This window comes from Oncorhynchus keta, chromosome 8 (genome assembly GCF_023373465.1).
Source record: "Oncorhynchus keta strain PuntledgeMale-10-30-2019 chromosome 8, Oket_V2, whole genome shotgun sequence".
Lineage (NCBI taxonomy): Eukaryota > Metazoa > Chordata > Actinopteri > Salmoniformes > Salmonidae > Oncorhynchus > Oncorhynchus keta.
In genome coordinates, this window is record NC_068428.1 from 27086494 (window position 1) to 27099802 (window position 13309).

Below are 13309 nucleotides of genomic sequence, written 5' to 3' on the forward strand. Positions count from 1 at the left end.
CCTTCTCCAACCTATCTCCTGATTCTGCCTCCTCAACCCTCCTCTCCTCCCTTTCTGCATCCTTTGACTCTCTATGTCCCCTATCCTCCAGGCCGGCTCGGTCCTCCCTCCCGCTCCGTGGCTCGACGACTCATTGCGAGCTCACAGAACAGGGCTCCGGGCAGCCGAGCGGAAATGGAGGAAAACTCGCCTCCCTGCGGACCTGGCATCCTTTCACTCCCTCCTCTCTACATTTTCCTCCTCTGTCTCTGCTGCTAAAGCCACTTTCTACCACTCTAAATTCCAAGCATCTGCCTCTAACCCTAGGAAGCTCTTTGCCACCTTCTCCTCCCTCCTGAATCCTCCCCCCCCTCCCTCTCTGCAGATGACTTCGTCAACCATTTTGAAAAGAAGGTCGACGACATCCGATCCTCGTTTGCTAAGTCAAACGACACCGCTGGTTCTGCTCACACTGCCCTACCCTGTGCTCTGACCTCTTTCTCCCCTCTCTCTCCAGATGGAATCTCGCGTCTTGTGACGGCCGGCCGCCCAACAACCTGCCCGCTTGACCCTATCCCCTCCCCTCTTCTCCAGACCATTTCCGGAGACCTTCTCCCTTACCTCACCTCGCTCATCAACTCATCCCTGACCGCTGGCTACGTCCCTTCCGTCTTCAAGAGAGCGAGAGTTGCACCCCTTCTGAAAAAACCTACACTCGATCCCTCCGATGTCAACAACTACAGACCAGTATCCCTTCTTTCTTTTCTCTCCAAAACTCTTGAACGTGTCGTCCTTGGCCAGCTCTCCCGCTATCTCTCTCAGAATGACCTTCTTGATCCAAATCAGTCAGGTTTCAAGACTAGTCATTCAACTGAGACTGCTCTTCTCTGTATCACGGAGGCGCTCCGCACTGCTAAAGCTAACTCTCTCTCCTCTGCTCTCATCCTTCTAGACCTATCGGCTGCCTTCGATACTGTGAACCATCAGATCCTCCTCTCCACCCTCTCCGAGTTGGGCATCTCCGGCGCGGCCCACGCTTGGATTGCGTCCTACCTGACAGGTCGCTCCTACCAGGTGGCGTGGCGAGAATCTGTCTCCTCACCACGCGCTCTCACCACTGGTGTCCCCAGGGCTCTGTTCTAGGCCCTCTCCTATTCTCGCTATACACCAAGTCACTTGGCTCTGTCATAACCTCACATGGTCTCTCCTATCATTGCTATGCAGACGACACACAATTAATCTTCTCCTTTCCCCCTTCTGATGACCAGGTGGCGAATCGCATCTCTGCATGTCTGGCAGACATATCAGTGTGAATGACGGATCACCACCTCAAGCTGAACCTCGGCAAGACGGAGCTGCTCTTCCTCCCGGGGAAGGACTGCCCGTTCCATGATCTCGCCATCACGGTTGACAACTCCATTGTGTCCTCCTCCCAGAGCGCTAAGAACCTTGGCGTGATCCTGGACAACACCCTGTCGTTCTCAAATTAATTTGCCAGAATTCTACATAATTATGACATAACATTGAAGGTTGCGCAATGTAACAGCAATATTTAGTGGTGGTGCTCGGTGGTCTTGGTCACCGGCCTACGAGCCGCCACCGATCCCTTTTTCCTTTCGGTTAGTTTTGTCTCATTTGTTACACCTGTTCCTATTTTGTGAGTTCTTGATTTGCTTCCCCAATTAACTTGTGGAACCCGCCCCTTTGTTGTGCGGGATTATTTTGGAGTTCACGTTTGTGTCGTTGGTGTTGTTTGTGCTCCGGACCTGTTACCCTGTGTTTTGGGTTGGTCAGTGTTTTGTCATCTTTCCCTGGAACTCTTTGCTCTCTGTGCCTGATTCCTATCTACACACCTAGTCAGCCGTGACAGATAGTTTCTGGATTTGATCATATTAATGACCAAAGGCTCATATTTCTGTGTTTATTATACTATAATTAAGTCTATGATTTGATATTTGATAGAGCAGGCTGAATGAGGGTGGTAGGTGGCAGCAGGCTCGTAAGCATTCATTCAAACTTTACTGCGTTTGCCAGCAGCTCTTACAAATGCTTGAATCACAGCACTGTTTATGACTTCAAGCCTATCAACTCCTGAGATTAGGCTGGCAATACTAAAGTGCCTATTAGAACATCCAATAGTCAAAGGTATATGAAATACAAATGGTATAGAGAGAAATAGTCGACGCGTCATAATTCCTATAATAACTACAACCTAAAACTTCTCAACTGAGAATATTGAAGAACTTGGAATATTAATGACTCTCTGCGGTCATTAAAGATCCCATGACACTTATCGTAAGAGTAGGGGTGTTAACCCCGGTGTCCTGGCTAAATTCCCAATCTGGCCTTCAAACCATCACGGTCACCTAATAATCCCCAGTTTACAATTGGCTCATTCATCCCCCTCCTCTCCCTTGTAACTATTCCCCAGGTCGTTGCTGCAAATGAGAACGTGTTCTCAGTCAACTTACCTGGTAAAATAACGGATAAATAAAAAACAAACACCAGCTTTCATATGTTATCATGTTCTGAGCAAGGAACTTAAACCTTTGCTTTTTTACATGGCACATATTGCACATTTACTTTCTTCTCCAACACTGTGTTTTTGCATTATTTAAACCAAATTGAGCATGTTTCATTATTTATTTAAATACATTTTATTTATGTATTATATTATGTTAAAATAAAAGTGTTCATTCAGTATTGTTGTAATTGTCATTATTACAAAAATATTTAAAAAATCGACCGATTAATCGGTATTGGCTTTCCTGGGTTCTCCAATAATCGGCATTCAACCTCTGGAATGAAGAGATCAGAAATGTAATATTAAGTATATATACAGTGTTGTAATGATGTGCAAATGGTTAAAGTACAAAAGAGAAAATAAATGAAGATAAATATGGGTTGTATTTACAATGGTGTTTGTTACTTACTGGTTGCCCTTTTCTTGTGGCAACAGGTCACAAATCTTGCTGCTGTGATGGCACACTGTGATATTTCAGCCAATAGATTTGGGAGTTTATCAGAATAGGGTTTGTTTTCAAATTCTTTGTGAATCTGTGTAATCTGAGGGAAATATGTGTCTCTAATATGGTCATACATTTGGCAGGAGGTTAAGAAGTGCAGCTCAGTTTCCGCATCATTTTGTGGGCAGTGTGCACATAGCCTCTCTTCTCTTAAGAGGCAGGTCTGCCTATGGCGGCCTTTCTCAAAAGCAAGGCTATGCTCTCTAAATCTGTTTCCTTAATTGTGGGTCAGTCACAGCGGTCAGGTATTCTGCCACTGTGTACTCTCTGTTTAGGGCCAAATAGCATTCTAGTTTGCTCTGTTTTCTTGTTAATTCTTTCCAATGTGTCAAGTAATTATCTTTTTTTTTCTCATGATTTGGTTGGGTCTAACTGTGTTGCTGTCCTGGGGCTCTGTGGGTTCTGTTTGTGAACAGAGCCCCAGGACCACATTGCTTAGGGCACTCTTCTCCAGGTTCATCTCTCTGTAGGTGATGGCTTTGTCATGGAAGGTGTGGGTATCTCTTCCTTTTAGGTGGTTGTAGAATTGAATCGCTCTTTTCTGGATTTTGATAATTAGTGGGTATCGGCCTAATTCTGCTCTGCATGCATTATTTGGTGTTTTACGTTGTACACTGAGAATGTTTTTGCAGAATTCTGCATGCAGAGTCTCAATTTGTTGTTTGTCCCATTTTGTGAATTCTTGGTTGGTGAGCGGACCCCACACCTCACAACCATAAAGGGCAATGGGTTCTATAACTGATTCAAGTATTTTTAGCCCGATCCTAAATGGTATGTCAAATTTTATGTTCCTTCTGATGGCATAGAATGCTCTTCTTGCCTTGTTTCTCAGATTGTTCACAGCTTTGAAGTTACCTGTGGTGCTGATGTTCAGGCTGAGGTATGTATAGTTTTGTGTGTGTTCTTGGGCAACGGTGTCTAGATGGAATTTTTATTTCTGGTCCAGGCGACTGGACCTTTTTTGGAACACCATTATTTTGGTCTTACTGAGATTTACTGTCAGGGCCCAGGTCTGGCAGAATCTGTGCAGAAGATCTAGTTGCTGCTGTAGGCCCTCCTTGGTTGGAGACAGAAGCACCAGATCATCAGCAAACAGTAGACATTTGACTTCAGATAGGGTGAGGCCAGGTGCTGCAGACTGTTCTAGTGCCCGCGCCAATTCATTGATATGTATGTTGAAGAGGGTGGGGCTTAAGCTGCATCTCTGTCTCACCCCACAGCCCTGTGGGAAGAAATTTGTTTTTTGACTAATTTAACCACACACTTGTTGTGTACATGGATTTTTATAATGTCATATGTTTTTCCCCCAACACCACTTTCCATCAATTTGTGTAGCAGACCCTCATGCCAAATTGAGTCGAAGGCTTTTTAGAAATCAACAAAGCATGAGAAGACTTTGCCTTTGTTTTGTTTTGTTTGGTTGTCAATTAGGATGTGCAGGGTGAATACGTGATCTGTCGTACAATAATTTGGTAAAAATCCAATTTGATATTTGCTCAGTACATTGTTTTCTCTGAGGAAATGTACAAGTCTGCTGTTAATGATAATGCAGAGGATTTTCCCAAGGTTTCTGTTGACGCATGTCCCACGGTAGTTATTGGGGTCAAATTTGTCTCCACTTTTGTGGATTGGGGTGATCTGTCCTTGGTTCCAAAATATTGGGGTAGATGCCAGAGCTAAGGAAGATATTAAAGAGGTTTAGTATAGCCAATTGGAATTTGTTTTCTGTATACAGTGTCATTTCATTGAGGATAGCATCAACACCACAGCCTTTTTGGGTTGGAGGGTTTTTATTTTATCCTGTAGTTCATTCAATGTAATTGGAGAATCCAGTGAGCTATGGTAGTCTTTAATAGTTGATTCTATGATTTGTATTTGACCATGTATATGTTTTTGCTGTTTGTTCTTTGTTATAGAGCCAAAAAGATTGGAGAAGTGGTTTACCAATACATCTCCATTTTGGGGAGATAGATTGTCTGTGTTGTTATTTGTTTGGTGTTTTCCAATTTTCCCAGAAGTGGTTAGAGCCTATGGATTCTTCAATTACGTTGAACTGATTTCTGACAAGCTGTTCCTTCTTTTTCCGTAGTGTATATCTGTATTGTTTTTGTGATTCACAATAATGAAGGCGTAGGTTTTCTGGGTCTCTATGTTTTTGGTTGGACAGGTTTCTCAATTTCTTTCTTAGGTTTTTGCATTCTTCATCAAACCATTTGTCATTGTTGTTCATTTTCTTCGGTTTTCTGTTCAACATTTTTTAATTTGATAGGGAAGCTGAGAGGTCAAAATACTGTTTAGGTTTTCTACTGCCAAGTTTACACCTTCACAGTGAAACATTTTGTCCAGGACATTTTCTGGTAGGGATTGAATGTGTTTTTTGTTAGATTTCGACACTACTCTCCTTCCATCTATAGCTTTTCTTAATATTATTCAGCTCCTTTGGCTTTGATGCCTCATGATTGAGCAAAGCTCTGTACAAGTAGAGTGTGATTTTGCTGTGATCTGATAGGGGTGTCAGTGGGCTGGCTGTGAACTCTCTGAGAGACTCTGGGTTGAGGTCAGTGATAAAGTAGTCTACAGTACTACTGCCAAGAGATGAGCTATATGTGTACCTCCCATAGGAGTCCCCTCGAAGCCTACCTTTGACTATGTACATACCCAGCGTCAAGACAGGTCAGTCACTTAGCACCAAGTAACTCATTTAGCCTAACTAGTAATGGCAACAAGACCTCTTGGTCCAACTATCTGATGACAGACGGACTCACACACCAGTCTCTTCTGTCTCTGGTCTTTATGTTGGCCTATTGTCCTTCTGAGTCTCTGAGCCTTGCCCCCACCTCCCTCTGCTGGTCACAATCTATCTGCGCTCGAAGAACACGTCCCGCATGAAGCGGTCATCCAGAGACGTTTCGATGCCTGACGGGAGGGCCTGTTCCTGACGGGAAGGCCTGTTTCTGACGGGAGGGCCAGTTCCTGACGGGAGGGCCTGTTCCTGACGGACCCCCTCTGAGGTTGTCTTCATTGGGGGTTGGTCTCTGTTAGGGGGGGGGCAATACTCGTTCAGCTTGTACAGCATGTACATCCATTATACAGATGTTTAGTGGAGACTTTCTTAATGATCTTGGCAGTACAGCTATGATTAAATAAGTGTGAGTTACAAATGGCACCCTATTCCCTATTTGGTACACTACTTAGACCATGGCCCATAGGGAAGGTCAAAACTGGTGCACTGTAAGGAATAATCTAGGGTGCCATTTAGGATGTTTCATTTTTTATTTCACCTTTATTTAACCAGGTAGGCTAGTTGAGAACAAGTTCTCATTTGCAATTGTGACCTGGCCAAGATAAAGCAAAGCAGTGCAACACCAACAACACAGAGTTACACATGGAATAAACAAACATACAATCAATAATACTGTTGAAAAATCTATATACAGCATGTGCAAATGAGGTAGGAGAAGAGAGGTAAGGCAATAAATTGGCCATGGTGGCAAAGTAATTACAATTTAGCAATGAAACATTGGAATGGTAGGATCTGCAGAAGAAGAATGTGCAAGTTGAGATACTGGAGTGCAAAGGAGCAAGATAAATAAAAAAATACAATGTGGGGCGAGGTAGATTGGATGGGCTATTTACAGATGAGCTATGTACAGGTGCAGTGATCTGTGAGCTGCCCTGACAGCTGGTGCTTAAAGCTAGTGAGGGAGGTAAGAGTCTCCAGCTTCAGAGATTTTTGAAGTTCGTGCCAGTCATTGGCAGCAGAGAACTGGAAGGAGAGGTGGCCAAAGGAAGAATTGGCTTTGAGGGTGACCAGTGAGATATACTGTACCTGCTGGAGCGTGTGCTACGGGTGGGTGCTGCTATGGTGACCAGTGAGCTGAGATAAGGCAGGGCTTTACCTAGCGGAGACTTGTAGATGACCTAGAGCCAGTGGGTTTGGCAACGAGTATGAAGCGAGGGCCACCTGCGGGCAGGTGTGGGCAGCGAACGGTTGAAGATCATGCATTTAGTTTTACTTACATTTAAGAGCAGATGGAGGCCACAGAAGGAGAGTTGTATGGCATTGAAGCTCATCTGGAGGTTAGTTAACACAGTGTCCAATGAAGGGCCAGAGGTATACAGAATGGTGTCGTCTGCATAGAGGTGGATCAAAGAAAAGAGTCGGCCCGAGAATTTCACCCTGTGGCACCCCCATAGAGACTGCCAGAGTTCCGGACAACAGGCCCTCCGATTTAACATACTGGACTCTATCAGAGAAGTAGTTGGTGAACCAAGCGAGGCAGTCATTTGAGAAACCAAGGCTGTTGAGTCTGCCAATAAGAATGTTGTGATTGACAGAGTTGAAAGCCTTAGTTAGCCAGGTTGATGAATACGGCTGCACAGTAATGTCTCTTATCGATGGCGGTTATGATATCGTTTAGGACCTTGAGCGTGGCTGAGGTGCACCCATGACCAGCTCGGAAACCAGATTGCATAGCGGAGAAGGTATGGTGAGATTTGAAATGGTCGGTAATCTGTTTGGTAACTTGGCTTTCAAAGACCTTAGAAAAGCAGGGTAGAATAGATATAGGTCTGTAGCAGTTTGGGTCTAGAGTGTCTCCCCTTTGAAGAGGATGGGAATTCTATGGGAATCTCAGACGATACGAAAGAGAGGCTGAACAGGCTAGTAAATAGGGGTTGCAATAATTTTGGCAGATAATTTTAGAAAGAGAGCGTCCAGATTGTTTAGCCCAGCTGATTTGTACGGGTCCAGATTTAGCAGCTATCTGGATTTGGATGAAGGAGAAGTGGGGAGGTTTGGGATGCAGAAAGTAAGAAGTAAAAAGGCCTTAAACAAGTCAGTGATAACAAGTCAATAAAGCACTTTTTCTAGTGAGATCATACAAGATAAACAACTTACCTTGACATCAAAGTGTCTAGCCTGCCCCCTAGGTTCTACGTTGTGATTGAATTGCAATTGAGTTGTGTATCTTCCTCAAATCAAAATTTTAAAGCAATAACACCATAAACTCGTCGACTGTTCTGTCTCAACAATCTCTTGCCTATACCTCTGCCAGTCACACAGACGCACAGACGCACACAGACACACACGCACACACACACACACAGACACACACACACACACACACACACACACACACACACACACACACACACACACACACACACACACACACACACACACACACACACACACACACACACACACACACACACACACACACACACACACACACACACAGAGATTGAATTTCTCCTCAGACAGCGTTTCACTCGGTGTTCTAGCAGGTTTCCTGTGATGTTAGATGTAAGGCCCTAAGAGAGTGTTCGTGTCAGGTTTAGAACACATGTCTAATGTCAGTCTTTAAACGGGTGTGAAACTAAGAAAAAGGTTGTGCTCACACAGGCAGCCCAATTCTGATATTTTTTCCAATAATTGCTCTTTTGACCAATCACATTAGATCTTTCTCATCCTATCTTTTTCAGAGCTGATCTGATTGGTTTAAAAAAAAGATCAGAATTGGGCTGCCTGTGTAAATGCAGCCTAATCGCTTGTCATTTAGGATGTGTGGTTGGTCGAATTGTGTATCAGGTTCGGATGGGCACATCATGTAATGCATTTGAGAAAAATATAAGTGGAGAGATGGGCAATTGTAATGTGTGGTTGAGTATGTTTTATTTTGAAATAATATATAAATGTAGTTCATACAGACTACAAGGCATTAACAAGTCCATTGCCAATAGCCTACAATGTGTTTTCTAAAAATTGAAAGCAGTTATGACAGTCTAAGTAACAAATATTTTTGTTGCATCAGTAGTATTTTGTTTTATACGCATCTGTTCACAATAGTACGTAAAGGTACATGTAAAAACATTACAGGTATATATATATTGACTACACAACTTTAGATCTTACATCTGCTTCCAGAAGTATTTTTCGCTCTCTTTCACTGGGATGACAAAGTGTTTGACGGGAAGTCGTTTTCCTGTCTTGTCCTTATAGCTGTGTTTCTGAGAGAGCTGCAAACCAATACGGTTCATGATTACCATGTTATGTCAAATGAGGCATCAAATCGGTATGTTGAAAACAACTCATAGAGAACCCCCATCCCCGTCTCACTTCTCCGAAGCTTTTCAGCGCCTCCTGGCGTTTGAAGTCCACATTGAAACGGGCCCAGTAGGGACTGCGGCTCTGAGCCCGCTGGGCCGACACTAGGAGCCCGCTGTTGGAGAAGATGGACGGGAACATCCCACCGCGGTTGTACGGGATCGTGCTGCAGGCCATTGCCCCGCTGCGGAAGTCCTGAAAGTATTTGATGGTGGCATTCCCGAATGTGTCTCCATACAAGTACTTTGAAGTTGGAACATAGTAGCATAGCAGTATCTTTACAAATGAGAAAGTAAATAAATAACATGCTATTAACTTATTTTATCCAAGCCGTAGGCAACTCGTCTCTTATGGTTCTGTCCATTTGGCAGATGTGTCGCTCACCCGGGCATTAAGGAAGGTGGGATGTAGGTCGAGTTGTTGTGCGTGATAAGCGTTCCATTTCCTCTGAGTGCCATGTTACTGTTATTATCACCCGAACCCTCGAACCACGCAAGACCGAGCACGACAAGCAGCTGCCAAGCACCGGACCAAACACAGACTGACCCACACCTCCGGGCTAACACTAGGCGACCAGAGGACAACAAAGAGTTGCCTGGCAACTGCTCTTTTACTCAGCGTGTAGCTGGTCACGAAATAATGACAAAACTGTGCCATGCATATCTGTACTCATATTTTCTTGATCTAAAATAGGATATCACGTAAAAACTATTAATAAGCTTGATTACTATTGAATTAAGATCACATTTTTTTTATATTTTTAAATACATTTGGTCATCTTGAAAACTAAGCTATAGAAATTGCAAATGACTGGCATATATGGAATTGTGGTAGCCTATAGGTGCAATGAAATTGCAATAAAATCAAATTCCCAAACATGATTAATATGGAAGCCCACCGTTGGCCTGTATAGTGAATGTCTTTCTAACAATGGTAAAAATATATTTAAAAAAATCAGAGAATGTAACCGTCCATCTCCAATACCCTCCCTTCCTTCCGACTGTCAGTCAGAGCGCAAACCGCTGCCTTCACACACGCGCCAGTCAGTCACTGGGATGCGCGAGACCCAGCAGCCACCGAGCATATAGCGCGGGATAAAACGAAAGCTTACCAATAATTAAATATCCTTCCTTCCTTTTTGTCGAAGGAGGATAAAGCCGATGTTGCATGCGGAATGGAATTAGATTTTTGTTCCACAGAACCAAAGACCCAATGAGAGGGTCTAGGTTTAGAGATCACTGAACATTTGGTTCAAACGCATATCAGCAGCACATTAGAGTTGTTTTGCTCTGTGAAGAAAAATAGTTAATTTTGTCCTGAAGTGCTGGATTGTACCTAACTTGACATGGCTCTTTTAGTCCACCTAAAAACAGTCCGGGACCTTCGCGGAAAGGGGGACAGAATCGCCAAAGTCACATTTCGAGGTAACAAGCGTTTATTATCACTGCAGATCCTTTGTCCCAATAGTAGTCATATACTGGTTGCGCAGTGCCCGGGGTTTGCGATGTGATCAGTGGGATTCGGTGTGTGAGCCTGTGGACAGGTAAGCCCCAATGTGCTGACGCATCTCCTGTGGTTGCGCTGAAAAGTTGGAGAAACCCCTTGTCTATCTCCGCAATCCCAGGAGGTGATGAGAGAGACACGGATTGTGCAGGCGAGGAGCGCTTTTACGCAAGGGAATACATAATATCCTCAAAGAAATCTATACTGTTTTTATTGAGTCATTTGAATTCAAAATCTATGGTAGGCCTACAACCATTTGGTTTGTCAAATTAAGACATCGTTTTTTAATTGACCGTCAAGTGTTAATAAAGTCCTATTGATCAAAATGAGGTTGAGCCCATACGCGTTATATGCTACCTTTGTTTCACGTTCAACAGCTCTCATCTATTCTCCACGGGCGCTCGTTCTCCCAATAATGCGCTCAGCGGAGTTGTATCTCACAATCTCAAACACCATTGATTTTCTTCTCTGAAAGGAATTCGACTCCATTAATGAAGCTCTCCCGTGGCCCTCTATGGCCAACTCCCATGGCCAGGCAAGTCTGACTGGAAACAGATTGGTAATCCCAATGGAACTATTTGGATAGAACAATATATTGTATATGTGGATTTACACACATTTGTGTTCACGGAATTCTGTTTGTGTGTTTGAGTTGCTTTAGCTGGTTGTCTAGTTCAGCACCTTGGAGAGTGAATTCTGGTTTCTGAGATACAGTAGTTTACATTGCCTCTGTTGATCCCATAACACCTGGAAGGCTTAGACACAAACATTGTGTGTTTGTGTGTGTGTGTGCCTGTATGTGTAGGTGCCTGTCTGTTTGTGGGTGTGCATGCATACTTACGTGTGTAAACGTCTGCATGCTACATGTGTGTGGACCACTAACTCATGTTCAACTGCTGTTCACATGGAACCCTTCATGTGTCTGTGATTCTTTCTCTCTCTCTCTATCTTTGTGTGTGTCTGTGAATATTTCTCTCCCTCTCTATCTTTGTGTGTGTCTGTGAATCTTTCTCTCTCTATATCTCTGTGTGTGTGTGTGTGAATCTTTCTCTCTCTCTCTCTCTCTCTCTCTCTCTCTATCTATGTGTGTGTGTGAATCTTTCTCTCTCTCTCCATCTATGTGTGTGTGTGAATCTTTCTCTATATATGGGGCGGCAGCGTAGCCTAGTGGTTAGAGCGTTGGACTAGTAACCGGAAGGTTGTGAGTTCAAACCCCTGAGCTGACAAGGTACAAATCTGTCGTTCTGCCCCTGAACAAATCTGTCGTTCTGCCTGTTCCCAGGCTGTCATTGAAAATAAGAATATGTTCTTAAATTACTTGCCTGGTTAAATAAAGTTTTAAAAAAAAGTTAAAAAAATATATATATGTGTGAATCTTTCTCTATCTATGTGTGTGTGTACCACACTCTCATCTGTGTGTCTATATATGTGTGTGCCATCAATTCCAGCATTTTCTTGTAGGGCACCAGGGAACGTGTCAGATCTTTAGCAGCGTTACAAGTGTTACATCTGTTCCTCGTTCCACTTGAGTCTCTGCATGTGCTCACAGAAACCGACCAACAACCAACCTATGATAAATGACTTTGAGGATGTTTTCTAGAATCTCTGCAGGTCGCAGTGATAACTCTTTATGACATAACAATAACAAATGACTTGTTGAAAGAAATTCTGCCTTAACTCTTTGACATAACAATGACTTATTACTTGTTGAAAGAAATGCTGTTTTAACTCTTTATGACAACGAGTAGCCCACTTTTTGTAGAGGCAATGTTAGTAAGCGTTTACATTGGGGCATATGAGAGTAACCCTGCTTAAACAGTACTGGCCATAGAAATATTTTACCAATTGAATAGGACACCTGCTATTTTTGTTGGCTGCCTGGCACTGAAACCCTATATTATGTGGCCTGTTGTTCAGTTGAATTAAGGAACCAAAAGGTGTTCGGTTTCTGATCTATTAACTTACGATGTCAGTGACGACAACTTAGCAATGTGTCTCATTTAATGGCAAAAGGCAACCCTTTAAAGTGAAACCTGAGTTTTAGTCTGTCTGTCCACCTTCCTGTCCTTCTCCATCTCCCTCTCTCTCTCTCTCTTTCCCTATCCACCCCTGTCTCTCTGGTGTTTGAGATGCTGTTGATAGCTCCCTGCCTGGTCTCTTATACAGGCTGTCAGCAAGGCTTCCTGAATGCTTTCAGCTCAGACTGTTTCCTGTCTGGAGAGGAAAGGCTCACTCAGGAAGCCCCTGCCCCAATGGGCATGCCAACCTGTATATCCTTTACAGATGTGGTTAATGGGGGTGGCTATGTCAGCTTGTTACCAGTAACCACAGCGTTAAACATCTTTCCAGAAGGACAAACATAAAGACCCATGTATCCATTAAGTAGATGAAGATGGAGATCATTTAGGATGTAAATCAATGAATTGATCACATTGAAGTCCACATATACTGTACAAGAAATAACCTATACACAAGAATGTGTATACAGTAAGTACATTTTAGTGAATGGTAGAGGACAGTCTGTCCATTAAGGCTAAGTATTTTCCCATATATACTGGCACCACTGTGTTGAATGAGAGTATGAATATTGTAAAAGTTCTGCTGTTATTTTATTAACTTCTAGAATCCCTTACCAACAGTATTTTAGAAGGGTGCTGAATTGCTGGCGGTAAAAATATATATATTTTTTCTT

General features: G+C 43.3%; 2 protein-coding genes across 11 annotated transcripts in view; one reads left to right on the forward strand and one right to left on the reverse strand.

The window, feature by feature from the left end:
* Nucleotides 1-8657: 8657 nt before the first annotated feature.
* fam166c (family with sequence similarity 166 member C) lies at nt 8658-9684 on the reverse strand. 2 transcript variants are annotated; one of them, XM_035775172.2, is made up of 3 exons: nt 9499-9684; nt 9127-9309; nt 8658-9026 (listed from the first exon to the last, which is right to left on the reverse strand). In XM_035775172.2, exons 2-3 carry the CDS (start codon nt 9289-9291, stop codon nt 8919-8921), a joined length of 273 nt encoding a protein of 90 aa, XP_035631065.1. In that variant the 5' UTR covers nt 9292-9309; nt 9499-9684; the 3' UTR covers nt 8658-8918. The 2 variants fall into 2 exon arrangements, with proteins under 2 accessions (XP_035631065.1, XP_035631063.1); XM_035775170.2 differs by having other exon boundaries at nt 9127-9683.
* Nucleotides 9685-10157: 473 nt separating this feature from the next.
* Nucleotides 10158-13309, forward strand: part of LOC118386621 (otoferlin-like) — a 154229-nt gene continuing 151077 nt past the window's right edge. For all 9 annotated transcript variants that reach the window (XM_052523929.1, XM_052523928.1, XM_052523934.1 and 6 more), the window contains exon 1: nt 10158-10538. In XM_052523929.1, coding sequence (XP_052379889.1) covers nt 10460-10538 — 79 coding nt within the window. In that variant the 5' untranslated portion in view covers nt 10158-10459. The remainder of the gene's footprint in view (nt 10539-13309) is intronic.